The following is a 15,848-nucleotide window of genomic DNA, read 5'->3' on the forward strand; positions in this document are numbered from 1 at the left end:
AACGGTGACCCAAAACAGCAACATTTTTTAGTTTGACCTGACCTGGAAGGTCAATGACTGACCTGAGAAGGTAAAACTGGGTATCATTGGATTCGTCTCTTCCCAAAGAATCTTTTTGGTCTTTACTGCTAAGCTCTATCTCCAACAGGAACGAAATGGCGCGGGGGGGGGGGGGGTGGCAACCACCCCCCCATGTGCGTTCTAGGATGGGAAAATGGCATGTGCGGGCGAGGGTTAAGCGTTGTCAAATGGTTACCACAACGTTCCGATTTATCGTTGTGACAACGTAATTTTGTAGACTCCAGACAACGGCGTGACAACGTCATCCGACCATGCATTTGAATGTCATCACAACGTTTCTGTAACGTGGCCGTGACGTCCCAAAACCGTTCTTATAACGTCCCGCCAACGTTATGAAATGTTTTCTGTAACGTGCCAACAGCGTTTCTGGAACGCTGTCACCACGTTTCCGCAACGTGACTACAAGGAGTATAGAACGCTTTGGCAACGTCTCTGCGACGTTTTTATCACGTGCGCACCACGTTGTCGCTACTTCGTATTGCCGTCCCTGCGACCCTGAGTAAACGTCCAAACATTTTCGCAACGTCCTCTCAACGTGTTCGCAACATACTCAGAATGTGTTTCCGACGCTCTCTTCCCGTTCTCTAGACTTGTAAAAAAGGCATGTAAGAAGTGTATATTTCAATACATCACACAGGTCAATTTAAAAAAAAAAACGCCGGCGGCGGCATCGGTGATGGGGCATGGGGCCCAGGCAGGGGCGCCCCCATGGGGGCGTGGGACGGAATTGGGTTCTACCGGCTCTGGCGCTAGCCGCTAGCACGCCAGAACTGGTGGAAGTTCACTTCTTCACTAACCCTCGCTGGGAGGATCACTCGGCGGACCGTTAGGCACCGGCTCATTTGCGGCCTCGATGTCCCTAGGCAGCTGGCAGTGCCTGACCAGACGGTCTGCGCATTCCCCGTTCCGGTCGCAGCTTCCGGACAGCCACTTCGCTACCGCATTGCCGACAGTAGGCCTGCCACAAGGCGCGCTGACGAGTTGCAGGACGTCTGCGGGAAGACATGAGGGAAAATCAGACATATTCAATTCATGAAAAAATCACAAAAATACCTGCACTACTTCCCGTAACAGTGCGACAGGCTAGATCAAACATGTCAACACCTTAGAGGCTAGAGCTACAATGAACTATAGCCTAGACCGCACGATATTACAAGGCACAATCTTGCAAATGCTAATCGTAAATGGTACTTTGACTTACCAGTCAAAGCAACAATCGCATCAAACGCAGACAACTGGCGCTATCTTTCATCTTCCAGCTATCTCAATCTCAGCCGCGCCCGCCGCCGGCCCTCACTGCTCGCTCGCGCTGCGTAGACTGCGGCTCGGCCGGCTGGCTCTGAACGCCGGCCGGTGACACTGACGTCACGGCCCCTCAGGCGAGGTCAGGGCGCGGTCCACCGTTCGCCAGAGTAGCGGCCCGCGTGGCTTGCTGGCAGCCGCGGATAACAGCCGCGTTTACATAGGGATAGTTGCAAGCCTCTAGCTCCGCCTGTGATGTTGCAAAACATGCCAATGACGCTTTGCAATTTACACATGTTATATATATATATATATATATATATATATATATATATATATATATATATATATATATATTAGAGAGAGATAGAGAGAAAGCCCATCTTAGCGGTATGGGGCGGGGGAGGTCCCAACTCGACTGCGCCCTTGCAAATGTCAATCAGTAGTATCAACCTACTACCCCGGCCAAACATCAAGTAGCGCCTTTCTAAATAGAGAGAGGTTAACACGTGACTATTTTTGCTAGGCCAAGACCGATTGAAGGACCCTGGTTCGAAGGAAGACCCTTGGTTTGGAGAGGTCATGACCCCCGTCCCCCGCCGGTTTCTACGCCGACGCCTGTAGCAATATGTCAGTGATTGCGAAGAGACGGAAGAGACAAGACAAGAGACGGTCCCACCGACCATCCGATCGGTATCGGGTCAAATCTGGAGTTACCGCTGCACTGAACGTAAAATGGTTGGAGGGAACCTCAAATTGAAAATTATCTAAGCGCCAGCAACGTTGATTGATGACTAGAGTCTGATCAACGATGATTATAGAATCTGAGTAGCGAATTGATTGAAAATGGGCTCAAAAATAAATTTGAAAGGGGGAAATTCCCCCTTCCCTCCCTAGCCGTTCACGCACAATTTGAAAGGGGGAGCGGAATTTTCGAAGGGGGGAAATTCCCCTTTCCCCCTTTAAAAGTTACCCTGAGTACCTTTAATGTCAAGGTTGTGAAAAACCGTTTTAACAACGTGTTGGCGACCACCAGCTGACAACGGGAACAGTCCAAGTGTTAAAACATGTCAACTTTAAAGGGACCCTCCCACCTTCAAAAAAGTTAATGAATTGGCACGAAAGTGATGTCGCTCGGTTCAGAAAGAGCGAAAACGAATATCTACCAAATTTCATCGAAAAATATTCACCGGTTTTCAAGATATTAGACTTTTACTTTTGTTTACTTTTTGGGATCTCCGCTGTTCCTAGCGACTTTATTTGAAAGTGCGGCATTTGTTGCGCGCAAAGCAGCATATACCACCGCGTGCTACCAAACGTTTTAGTAAAAGATTAAAAAATCGTTAGATCTCCGCTGACGTCACAAATTCTAAGGGGGCATACCAATGCACTAGCCCCTTAGAATCCGAAAACTGCAAGTTTGAAATTCCATATCTCCGAATTAAAGCATTTGTCGATTGTGTGAGTGCCCAAACCGGTATTTTCAGGCCATGGCCACCAATTTGGCTATCTCAACTCAAAACTAATGTTAAGGTGGGAGTGTCCCTTTAATGATGAAAACTGAAAATGCGCATTGAAAGTCAAAGGAAATGCATTATATGGTCATATATGTCACCATGCATTATCAAAATATAATATTGCAAGTGCGCGGTTGCTGCAACGTACCAATAAAACGTTGTCACAACGTTTTACCACAACTTTCGGACCAAACCATGGCTTCACAACGTTCAGAACGTTGCTACAACGTAATTAAAACGTAATTTCGCAACTTACCGAAACACGACGTTGTGACAACGTTGTAGTAACGTTTCCTGTTAGCTGGGTGGAACGGTCTACCTGCTGAGGTCGTATCGGCCGAAACACTCTCGACATTCAAGGCACGACTTGACCATCACTGGACCCACCTAATGTATGTCATGCCACAACCTTACGAGTCCTGAATGTCTCTGCAAGTAACTCGGTGAGAACGGGACCTATAGGCCAAGTGGCCTTTTCTATCCCGATGACCTTCAAGGTAAGGTAAGGTAAGGTATAAGAAATTTTGCAGTAGTTTAGAGCATCTTACAGAACCTGCCACGGATCCACAAAATGTAAACAATCAAGATGGCTAGCAATGTGGCGCGGTCGACTGATGCCGAAGCCGCGAATTTAGACTTATTGCAGAATTGGGATGATACTGAGAATCCTCTGGCCCCCTTAGAAGAGAGCCAAAGAGATGCAGTCATCGATCTGTCAGTATATGCACATGACCGACCACTTCCAGAAGAGGTATGTCGCTTTTGATGTTGCGCCATGTTCGCCTACACCGAGAAGGCTTGTGTTATTTTGCACTGCATTTACCGATAAAATGTTATCAAATATTCATAAAAATAATTTATTGCAGGGTATAGGGTAAATATTCAATAGTTTTTGGTTGAAGTTATATAAGTGTGCTAAACATAAATATTTAGTTAGTAGTTATTGAAGTATCCCAGCAGTGTGTGTGACAAGGTTAAAAATGTGTTTAGGCTAAATATGGGCAGTGAAGCTGAATGGTGATTTAATAGCATAATATGACAGATTTTATTAGTCGGTCTTATGACCTTCAGCCAATTATTAACCTATTTAGCCTAAGTATGTAAAAGGTAGTGTTTTGTCGAGGTTATTCAGTTGTGTAGGTAGTGCCAGAAAAAAATTATGAAATTTGCAATGTGCATTTATAGCAGTTCTAGCATCTTGATATGCTCAGAAATCATTAACTAACCATAATAACTCATCACAAACACTAAACTTGCAGAGAATTAATCTAAAACTACAATTTCAAGCTGTGTCATTGTATAGTCAACCACCTTAGCATCTATCAATCTCCATTTACCTAAATGTTTAAGTTAAATTTATATGAGAATGTGTTTTTCAGAAATGCTTATAAGTTATAATTTTGTTTTTGTTTTGCCTTGTTGACACTCAATATTTTCTCTATCAGGCTGCACTGGCTGCAGGCATCAATTAGCTTAACCCTATTAGTGGCAGGGGGGGTTGTTTTCATCCACCCCTCAGGTTTTTCGGGAATATCTCCGAAACCGCTGAAACTACGATGCTGAAATTTTCTGACTTTTCCTAAAACTAAATTGGGCACATTCCCTGAAAATTTCAAGTTCATAACTTTACCAGGGGCGGCTCCAGAACACTGGGAATTGGGGGGTCCTATTCGTGAAGCGAGTCATTTGGGCGAAGATCACGATGCTGCACCAGTTTTACGAACAGTGAATGAAAGGTATCATGTGATAACATATACAGTTATTGTGCATCCTCTTTTGACACGTTTTTGCTATAATAGGCGGATCCGGGCGTTCAAAAAAGGGGGTTATGTTTTACCTCCCAACATAGGTGCCCTGACACCGCCTATGCATGACCAATACAATTGTAGTCGTTCTCTCATAAGAAAATTGTAACATAACAAGACCATTACCACCCTTTTTAGAAACAGTACCAACAAAAACCTTATTTACTATACTTTTTGTGTACCCCCAATCTCAATGATCTGTATCCGCCTATGATTTTTGAAAATGCATATTTTTAGGATCCATGTGAATTCCTGGTTCATTCTCTATCGATCGGCAAAAGTTGCGTTAAGATTGGTTCAGAAACCTGGCCGTGATAAACAGTCTAAAATGTATCTGCAATTTGCCCGTTTTTACCCCCCTCTACCCCCCTATTGACATTTTTTAATTTTTATTTTTTAGAAATGTAGATCACGTTGAGCGAAATCGAATGCCGTTTGAATTTTGAAAATCAGCCCGTTAGATCTTGAGATATCAAGGGGGGGGGGTCGTAAACAGCCCCCCCTGCCACTAATAGGGGTAGCCAGGAGCCTGCCACTAATAGGGTTAAGTACATCAAGCTTGTAGGTTCAGGTATCTCAAAAGGCTTTCAATGGGCATGTTCTCAAATCCTCTTGACAAATGACACTAGCATTCTGAAACTTCAAAACTCAGCTGAGCTGTATTAAAGTGTGTAGTAGGTATTCTCTAAGATTTCAATTTGTGAAGGTAGGGAGCAGATTCTCTTTGATACATTGTTCATTGAATAATACAGCGTACGAGTGATTGTGGTACTGGCGAAACATTACAAAATATAGGCACCATATTTAATATGTCCCAAAATTTGTAGATGTGGGTGGGAAACGACATCCAAATGAAAATCATTTTCCACTCTCACCTCCAGTTTTCAAGCCCAATTTTCCACTCCCAATTCCACCGAGAAGGAGCAATTGCGTGAATGGTTGTTTTGCATCTGTCACAATTGTAGATAGATTAATGTTTTTGATCATTTTCCCACTCTTTTTGGGCCTTACCTGACCGACAATTTTTCACTTTTATCCTTTTTTTGGTCAGCAATTTTCCCCTCTGACACCCTAGCAAAAATATGATTTTGGGACACTGCCATATTAAGCTGTTTTTCAAATGAAGACAAGAAGCTAGTGCGCCGTATTGTTTTCAATTTGGTAAACACACAATACATTTACTCTTTCCATCTACTTTTCAGCTGTCGGTGCCTGAACTGGACGATCCAAGGAGTCCCACCACTTCAGTATCTGAGCCTGATGTGGTCACATCATACCAAGCACCCATTGACTCAACACAACAGGTGGGCACAAAGAGTTCTGATGTCTGCTCAGTGCTCAATGTATGTTACACATGGATGTTTGCAGAGACATGGTAGGAATAATGGTCATTACCAGGATGTTTCAAATGAAAACAAAATATGTGAAACTGCTTAGCATTCTCACCTGGTATTTTTACCTGATAGGGTTCACCAATGAAATGTTTGAATGTAAAGTTCACCAGTATGTGATGTTGGAAATAATTTTCAAATAAGTCTAATGAATTAGTCCAATGTTGTTTCCATGAATATTTTGATGTGTGGTTTATAGTTGATACCCCCAAGTCCAAACTAAAGAAGTAAATGTTATATGTTCAAAAGGTCCTCAACCCAGTCCATCCATTGGTACAGAAGGTCCAACTTGAGTGGCCTATCCAGTAAAGAGCATTTGCTGCATCTTTCCCTTCTCTTGTTGAGTAATGTCTATGTTTAGTATGTAGCTTATGCAAATGAATGTATGTTCAAAAGATATTTACTACTTGATTCTGTCTGGGGTAAATGTGTTTTGTTTGTCTAACATATTTCATGGCTGTGTTGTGACTTGGCACCTATGACTTTTTCTGGCAGTTTTTCCACTGGTTTTCGGAGTTGGAGCATGACATGATCTCTGAGGAGGATTTCATCTACCAGTCGTACACCAAGCAGCTGCAGACATATCAGAAGCAGTGCTCCGACCTTCTCTCCCAGGTGTGTGTGCTGCGCCTTGATAGAATTAACCACTTTGTCTACCAACCAGGGACTGGACAACCAGGCCTGGGATTTTGTGGATCTATTTTTACGTTGTGGGAGGCTTCTTACTATGTGTGTGGCAGTAGATCGTCAGCCGAATGTGACAAATCCCAGAAGCTGTGGAAGTTGCAGATCTTCGCGACTTTCTGAGGATAGTGTCTCTTTTCGACCGACGGTCGTTAAGACGGACTCATTCATTATTCGGGAGGCGTTCCTTGTGACGGCCCCTTTCTCCTCCTAAACACCGTGACCTGGCTATGACCCTGGCGGCTCTGTGTCTCAGGTGGAGACCTCGCTGGAGCAGATGCGTCAGCTCAGTGGTGACTACACCACAGTCAGCACCAAGACCAACTCGCTACACGACGCGTGCGAGGCCCTGCTGGCTGATCAGGTAAGTCATGTATTAATTATTGGTGGACTACACTGAACTGGGAACTCTGCTGGCTGATCTGGAGTCTCTAAATCAGCCTGCAGTCTCTAAAAGTCATTACAGAACAGGCAACTTAAAATTTGCTAGAGCTGATGCATGGTGAAAATCGAATGCAATGGAAAGCTGTCTGTTTTGTGCCATGCTTTTTTTGCTTACGTTTTTTTATCGAATTTATGTTTTTTGTGCCTTTTTTTACTGAAATGCATCAGTTTTCATCTGACGTTCACTGCCTGTCCCAGCCTGATCTGTCGCAGTGTCCCTGACATTTTCCACCACGTCCTGTCCACAGACGAAGCTGAGCCAGCAGGCCGAGCTGATCGACACCAAGCTGTCCTACTTCCTGCAGCTGGACAAGATCACCAAGCGGCTCGACTCGCCGACCTTCTCGGTGACCAGCGAGGCCTTCATCCCGCTGCTGGCCAGGCTGGACGAGTGCATCCAGTACATGGTCACCAATGTAAGTGACGTGACTGGGTGACCACAGGCTGGGCTACTTTTACCGTGGGTAAAGCGGCAATGTAGAGCATCATAGAGTTTATGGCAGGGCTGCGGAGTCGATAGATTTTAGGATGACTCCGACCCCGACTTCAACTTCAAAAATCGACTTCGACTCCGACTCCGACTCCGAACGGTTCTAATAAGATCCATACCATGATGTTGAAGTTCATGATAATGGAGATATTTCAATCTTGCCTGAAACGATCCCTTGTGCGTTCCACTCCAAGGCTTCGCGTTGCAAATATGCATTGAAAATAACATGCAGAATTAAAAAGCAGGTTCTTGGGCATTCACCTTCTTCTGCTTCTTTCGCTGAAAACGTTCGTCCAAAACAGCAAAATGACCTTTTTTCGACAAAATCTTATTTCGAGCGCAGTACCGTCAGTCAAACAGGTGCAGTGCATGACGTTGAGCCGTGCAGCGTTAACTCCGACTCCGACTCCGGGCAGAACTGTCAACTCCGACCAACTCCAACTCCGACTCCGACTCCGCAGCCCTCGTCTATGGTATACGATTGGTTGACGGACGGTGACGTCGATGATGTATGCGCAAATAATTGCGAGTTTGTCTCGAATTAGAGATCTGGCGATAATGAGATATGTTTCTTCTCCTGCTTGGTGGTGGGTATTTCTATGCTTGGCACAGAGCCGGAAAACCTCCTTTAAGTATTTAAAGGAATGTGCGCAGTTCTTCGCTCTCTCATTTGCGTCTTCTTTCCCTTTCCAGCTCCAGTCATCAGCTGACTCCCCTCCCTCCCTCTCCCCGCAGCCGACGTACAAGGACGCGGCGGCGTACCTGGCGCGTCTGCGACACTGCCAGTGGCGCGCGCTGGGCATGATTCGCTCCTACGTGACGGCGAGCCTGGAGCAGGCGGCGGCGGCGGCGGCCGGCCACGGCGCAGCGGCCGCCGCCGCGCCGCCCACCGCCGAGCCGGGCATGGCGCTGGTGTACGGCAAGTTCCGCACGAACGCGGCGCGCGTCAAAACACTGATGGAGGAACTGGAAGACCGCGTGGACGCTCAGCCCGAGTGAGTCGGGGGAGCGATGTGCTGACGCGGCGGGCTGCTGTGACAGCGGCAAGGTCGTATCAAGAAGCCTTTATTCTCGTTTCTTCATTGAGTGAGAAGTGAAGCCATGCTACTAGCTAAACAACAGATAGCTAGCCGCCTCACGAGGATGCAGCTTTACACAATTATTTTTTAAGTTTTTTTTTGTTAATTGTTTGCTTACTGTTCTTGTTCGTATAACTTCTAATTTCAGCAGCTGCTGTCAGCCTATAACCCTGTGCTCTGATTGGTTCTGTGCCCCGTGTGTGACGTCAGGTACCAGCAGCTGTTGGCCGACTGCCACGCCTGCTACTTCCGCCCTGTTTTCTGATTGGTTCTGTTCTGTCTGTGACGTCAGGTACCAGCAGCTGTTGGCCGACTGCCACGCCTGCTATTTCCGCCACCGACACCAGCTGGTATCTCCGGCGGTACAGGCGGGGATCCGACAGCTGGCCGAGCGGCACAAACGCGACCACTGCGCGCTGGTGAGTGGGAATACTGCGCTCTGGTGAGTAGGGGAGCACCGAGCAGACTGCTTTGCTGGGTAGGAGAGGTAGCACTGTGTTCTGGTGGGTTGGAGATGGAGCATTGTGCCTGGTGAGTGAGAGTGAGAACATGTCTGTGCTCTGATGGCAAGTAACTATGTAAGAATGCTGAGCTCTGGTGAGTTAGAGGAGAGCACTTTGCTCTGGTAGGTTCAAGCATAAAACACAGAACTGTTCATAGTTTGGGAGCTCAGTTGAATCGGTCTCTACATCTTCAGTCACTCGTCATTCTTCATCTCATAACAGTTCGTGGGTGACAGCTGTACCGCGCTGCGGACCAGTCTGACCGTGGTGATGACGCTGCTGTTCCTGTTGTTTCCAGTTCCGGAGCGGCTGTGCCTTCCTGGTCCACCTATGCGAGGACGAGTATCAGCTCTTCTTCCAGTTCTTCACAAAGCCCAGCCCGCAAATCAAGTCAGTGCTTAGGGACGTGAGGGGATCACTAATGTCAGAAATAGTTTTCCAGCTGTGCGGCTATTCTCACCTCTGATTATTTTCACTTCCCATCTCCGCGTCAAATTTTAATACTTTCGGTATTCTGATTTCAAGAAACCTTTTCAAAAGCATCTCTCAATTTTTCCTGTGTTCCGAACAGAGATTCGCTTCTTGTGATCATAAGCGTATATAAGCAGAAACCCAGCCAGCCTCTACCTCTGTGTTTGACTGACACAGGCCTCTTATACTGGCACTGTGTCCCTCCCATGTCACTGACACTGCCTCTCCGCCTTCCACGACAGTGAGTCGCTGGAGGGCCTGTGCGCCAACCTGTACGACCTACTGCGACCGCTCATCATCCACATCAACCACCTGGAGACGCTGGCCGAGCTGTGCAGCATCCTCAGCGTCGAGATGCTCGAGGAGCACGTCAGCAACAACCGTACGTCGCCGACGCCTCAGCTGGGCAGAGTGTGATGGTCGATTTTGGGGGCTCAGGACTGACTTTTGTGTTGACTTTCGCTCCATGTTTTTCTTTTTTAAACGCTTTTCCTTTTAAACTTTTAATTTTACGTTGATGCTCATGGTAATGTGAGAACACGTTCAAGGATTATTCACCTTTATCAAAGCTCTCATAATTGTATAAACTTGCATGTTACTTGCATGTTGCATGCAAACTTGCGTGCATGACAGCGTGTCATTTCCCACTGGCACCTACTGGCACCTACTGGCCTACTGCACTACCTACCTACCACCTACTGGCACAGCAGTGGCCTGTGTTTTGGCATATGAAGTAAGCGTCACCCTCTCGTATGCCTCCCCCATACGCACGCTCAGTACATCGTATTCGTCGCTGTTGGCATTCACAAAATTTCGCCCTTTGCCGACCTCCTGGCGCGCGGTGAGGGTCATTTATGTCTCTAAACAATGTCCGGTTGTTATTATGCTAACTTTTGTCCTCCGCTCGTCCCAGCAGTGCCCACATGACTATATATCCGACGCGCCCTCTCCACTCGTTCCAGCAGTGTACCCTCTGTCTGACCCGCCCTCCCCACTCGTTTCAGCCGTGCAGCTGGAGGCGTTCGGCACCACGGTGCGCCAGCTGCTGCAGGACGTGCAGGAGCGGCTGGTGTACCGCAGCCACATCTACATCCGCTCCGACATCCTCAACTTCCGACCGAGCCCCGGCGACCTGGCCTACCCGGAGAAGCTGGTCATGATGCAGAGCATTGCCGAGTCGCTGCAGCGCCAGGACAGTCGCGGATCGATGTCGTCACAGCTGAGCCACACCTCGGCCGGCAGTGAGGCCAACGGACTGCCGCGGTCCCGCACTGGCAGTAAGTGGGCGGATTTTTACAGAGACTGGTGGTGGGTGGTGTCTGTTTTGCTATTGTTTTTTCTGTATTTTCGGTCTGACCGTAAATTGTACGCTACACAATTGGCTCTCTAGTCGTGTTAGGAACTAGGATGCTCACGAGGCTCAGGCACTGATCTCTGCTCTAATGCGACGTCATTTCTGTCAGGCACTGTCCAGAGGATTCACCGTCCGCCTCCAGACGGCTGTTTGTCGCGGCACCTTTCCTGGCCTGTCGACGAACCGTTTACAGTATCGCTCTCTGAATCGGTGTCGTAATAGGTCTTATTAGGATATCTGATTACCCCTCTATCTCCCTTCCTTCCAGACTCTCCGGCCGACCTGCACGGCATGTGGTACCCGACGGTTCGCCGCACGCTGGTCTGTCTCAGCAAGCTATTCCGGTGTACAGAGCGCAGCGTGTTCCAGGGCCTGTCGCAGGAGGCGCTGGCTATGTGTGTACAGAGTCTTCAGAACGCCGCGCACAGCATCGCAGAGAGAAAGGTACAGACACGGGCAGTGGCTAAGATATGGGGGTTAGGAGGTGTGAGCAAGAAAATGTTCAGCTAGAAGTGACATTTTCATTTCTACGAGTAAGTGGTTTTTAGTTGACGTAGATAAACGAAGAGCAAAACCAAGTCACTGTCTCTAATCTCTATTATCGCCGTAACGTCATTCTCTCCCCCCCCCCCCCCCCCGCCTCTGCAGTCCCTGCGAGACGCTCAGCTGTTCGAGATCAAACACCTGCTGATTCTGCGAGAGCAGATCGCCCCGTTCCACGTGGACTTTTCCGTGCGGGAGATCAGCCTCGACCTGAGCAAGATAAAGACGGCAGGTGAGAGATACTTGGGACTGCGGTGGAACTGGGAGGACAGAAAAGGAGGGGTGCGGTGGAGTCAGGGAATGACTTAACGGGCTCACCGAAATTAATTAATACAAGAAGTTATCGGTAAAATGCGGCAATGTCTTTGAATGGTACATAATGCAGTCGTGGTTTAGTGACTAGCCACTGGAGCTAGCCCTTTTTGGCAAGCAAGTTGTGCGACTGATGTTTCCATCTTGTTCACCCCTTTAACGAAGACTGATCGACCCCCGTGCGTCTACCTCCAGCGATGGGTCTGGTGCAGAAGCGCTCTCAGCTGTTTGCGCTGAACTCGAGTAACGCGCTGCTGGAGTTTCTGCTGGAGGGCACGCCGGCCGTGCAGGAGCACACGCGCGACTCCAAGCGCGAGGTGGACCTGCAGCTGAAGCGGGTCTGCGAGGCCTTCATCCGGAGCACCCAGAGTCTGCTGCAGCAGCCTGTGGACAGCCTCATACTCAGGGTTAGTAGACCGGCAGACACTGATACTGAGTCGGCCATCAGTAGACTGGATGTAGTGATATGAAGCTTAGAAGCCGGGTAAGAGAGCGATACCTATGATCGGGGCCGGGGGCAGTGGTGCTGAGGGTTTAATGTAGCCGGCCACTCGCAATGGTAGATGTGGTGGACGTTATTTGAGTGACGACATGGGATACGACGCGATCATGGGGCACAGGAAACCGTCTTTTACCTACTAACAGGCGTTAGTGACAGCCGCTGTGTGTTTACGATAGCTGACTGTTCATTTGTAGTTATGTGCTGTATTTGACTTTGTCATCCTATCCGTGTGTAAGCAGGTGTCTCTGCCTCTGTGTCCCCAGATTCAGGCGGTGCTGGAGTCGGCACCCGATCAGCCGCTGCCCCCGGCCGAGACGGTGGCAGCCGCCGTCACTGAGAGCCAGAGACTCATCAAAACACACCTGCCCGAGATCCACTCCAGTCTGCAGCTCTACCTGGCCAACCCAGAGACTGAGTTCATTCTCTTTAAACCGGTGAAGGTACGTAAATTAGGTGGTAGGTTCGACTATTGGAACTGCACACTACAGTTATTGGAATTCAGCTAACGAAAACAGCTGTTGAAACTGTGCAGTATGCCAGTCTTACCGTTACGTGTGGCGCGACTTGGTGGGGGCTCTATCCCAAATTAAGTGTTTGTGACTGTTGGGACTTTGTTAGACCATGAGGCCGGACGGTGTCGTGCAGTGACGTAGTCCGACGTTCTCCGTTTAGGGTGGGCCTAGTGTCAGTTCCCGCCTCTGCCGCCAGGTGGGACTGCTGCAGCGCTTCCAGCGTCTGCAGGACATCCTGCTGGAGCGCTACAGCGACGACGACCGCATGATCGTCATGTGTCCGTCCCAGGAGCAGCTGTCCGTGCTGTTGGCCTCGTGTCTCAAACAGCCGGCTCCGGCGGCGGCTGCTACCCCCGTCCCGGCGCCCGGCGCAGCGTCCAGCCCGTCCCCTGCCGCTGCCCCTGCCCCAGCGACTCCCGCCTCCGTCCCCGCTCCAACAGTACCCACCCCCGTCCCCGCCCCAGCTGCCACAGCGCCTGCAGCCCCCGCCCCCGTCCCAGTCTCCACAACCCCCGTCTCCGCCCCCTCTCCTGCCCTCCCGTCAGCGGCGGCGCCAGAGCTGCCGGCGGTGGCCCATACCGCCGCGTCGTGACGTCATCGTCTGACCGAGTGACGTCACCGGACGGCGGACGGGCCGGTGTGCCTTACCGTGCCTGGGTGGGAGACGGTGGGCGGCTGTGGACTGTGAGTGGAAACAGGCTGCTGACCTGACTTGACACACGCTCAGGGGAGACCGGTCGGGGTCACCTTGTTGTCCCGGCCCGTAACCGAGTACTGCCCCGAGGTTTGTTAATCGCTGCGGCACTGTTGATTGGGATGATGTTTATTCGGTTTTGTTTTTCTGTTCGAATTTGTTCTGTTCTGTTTGGTTAAATGAGGCGCATTTCGGGGTGATTGATTTCCGTATCCGGTTACTGTGAAGGGCTAAAAACTTCCGTAGGAGGCATCTGCCAGCATTCCCGAGTTTTTGTTTGAGCTGGTTTCGCGGTCCGTTTAGTTGCTTCAATCGTCGCCATTTTACCGGAGGACGGCTCTTTCTCCGCCGTAAGAAGTGCGCCGCATTGTTCCAGCGACATTCTGTTGATGCGTCCATGCGCTGGGTGATCTGCCCGTCCACGCAGGATCGTCGGCTCGTTTTTACAGTCGTTTTCGCTCGTCCCCACGCAGAAAGAGAGCGTCAATATTCCGGCGCAAAACGATCGCCATTGGTTGATAGTATCTGTGAAAACCAGCCTTTGAAATGTGCCGGTGGAAGTGAAGTTGATTAAGGCGGATGTGATAAGCCGCTATGTGCATTTGTTATTCTGTTTAGTAGGCTGTATTTATTTTCGCCGGTAGGTTTCGTTGGGCCTGGGCGTTGGGCGCTTGGAGAGCCCCGTGCGTTTGCCTGAATTTGACGGTACGGTAGACATCCAGTCGGTGAACTCTCTTCAGGGAAGAGTGGGATGTTGGCGGGCGCCAGGCGTCGTGTGATTATGCACCGTTTGTTGAGAAAGTGATGATGTATCTGCGCAATACATAACTAGCTTATAACAATTTGATTTCATACGTGGTTCAGGAGGAGCGGCTGAGAACGCCAGTAATGGTTATCGTAAAGGTCATTGCTTAGGACAATGCATAAGCAAGCATTCACGTTTTCAATAATTTAGGTGGTTGAGATCATAGGCCTCTTGCACCAAACTACCTAGCTAGGTAAAATCGAAAAACCGGTTTCAGAATAAGCTAATCAAACGGTGGTAAATTTGTTTGCAATAGCCCAATAGGGGAGAGGCGGGAGAATTGGGACTTATTTCTCAGGCCATGTTCATTGAGGTATTATTTGGCAAGTATTGTAGCCAAGCTGCTTTGCGCAGCGCCAATAAAAGGTCCACCATTTCTCTGCATTATGCCATCATAAAATAGCGAGCCTGTGCAATGATGTAGCTATATGTGGATAAAAACAAAAACACTCATTTTCAGGAGAATAGGGACACATGCAAGGAGACAAGGGACAGACACGAAGCTGAATTGGGACATATAAAAATCGGGTATTTGGATGACTCTATCTCGAATTATTTGTCGTGTCTGTGTTTATAGGCAATCATTTGATACATTGGAACTTATCTTCACACTATCTGTTTCGTTAAATGCCGGGATTGTCTTTCACGATTACGATGTTCCCATAAAATGCACATTTTCCTACCAGAGTAAGACTTTCTGGTCTTCGCTTTGATGTATTTGTGGTTAAGGGTGCAGCTGCAACCCCTTCCAAAACACGAAGGTAAAAACACATATTTTTGCACCACTTTACCGTTTTTACCATTTGGTGTCCCTATTCTCCCACAACACCGCCATAACAAATCACGCATTTTTTTGTCATTTATCAGTTACAGAGCGTGTTCATACAAACTAGCAATCGCATAAGGACGGTGTTAATCTAACATCGTAACATGTTGAAAGAAAGATAGTTTGTCATATGCAATGCACAGACAACTCAGAATAGCACTCGAAAAAACAAGTTTTTGGTGCCCAGCCAGCACAGCCCAAACGACGCCCACAAAAGGGTTGCTGAGGCTTTCCATCGTTGCATGACACATAGAATCAAAAGGTGAAGGCAATAATCGTGCAAGGATGCTGTCCATTGTTTAGCTATTGGCGTGTCCCTATTCTCCTGCGTCCCAATTCTCCCGCCTCTCCCCTACATAATCCTACAGGTGCTTGGTAAATTCTACACGCAAATTGTCACATATGAGTCTTGGATTGGGTATACGATGCAAAATAATCCAAGCATTGGTGCAAGAGGATTTTGGTGCAAGAGGCCTCATATTGCTAATGATTTTGAAAACAGAAGCAATCAGAAATTAGAAGCGTTTGGACATTAAAGGGTCAGATTGAAGAATGAGGTCTTCAAAGGCCATAAAAGGTCCAGCGTAATGATT

The 15,848-nt window shown here is 48.4% G+C and overlaps 1 protein-coding gene across 1 annotated transcript; it reads left to right on the forward strand.

Moving 5' to 3' along the window:
* Nucleotides 1–3,379: 3,379 nt before the first annotated feature.
* On the forward strand, nt 3,380–14,466 carry LOC122386286 (conserved oligomeric Golgi complex subunit 3-like). The gene is made up of 15 exons (XM_043375342.1): nt 3,380–3,591; nt 5,848–5,949; nt 6,532–6,651; nt 6,977–7,084; nt 7,413–7,580; nt 8,390–8,649; nt 9,026–9,152; nt 9,535–9,626; nt 9,950–10,089; nt 10,712–10,984; nt 11,330–11,505; nt 11,710–11,836; nt 12,112–12,323; nt 12,682–12,858; nt 13,127–14,466. Exons 1-15 carry the CDS (start codon nt 3,427–3,429, stop codon nt 13,520–13,522), a joined length of 2,643 nt encoding a protein of 880 aa, XP_043231277.1. The 5' UTR covers nt 3,380–3,426; the 3' UTR covers nt 13,523–14,466.
* The last annotated feature ends 1,382 nt before the right edge of the window (nt 14,467–15,848 follow it).

This window comes from Amphibalanus amphitrite, unplaced genomic scaffold (assembly GCF_019059575.1).
Source record: "Amphibalanus amphitrite isolate SeventyFive unplaced genomic scaffold, NRLGWU_Aamphi_draft 000245F_arrow, whole genome shotgun sequence".
Lineage (NCBI taxonomy): Eukaryota > Metazoa > Arthropoda > Thecostraca > Balanomorpha > Balanidae > Amphibalanus > Amphibalanus amphitrite.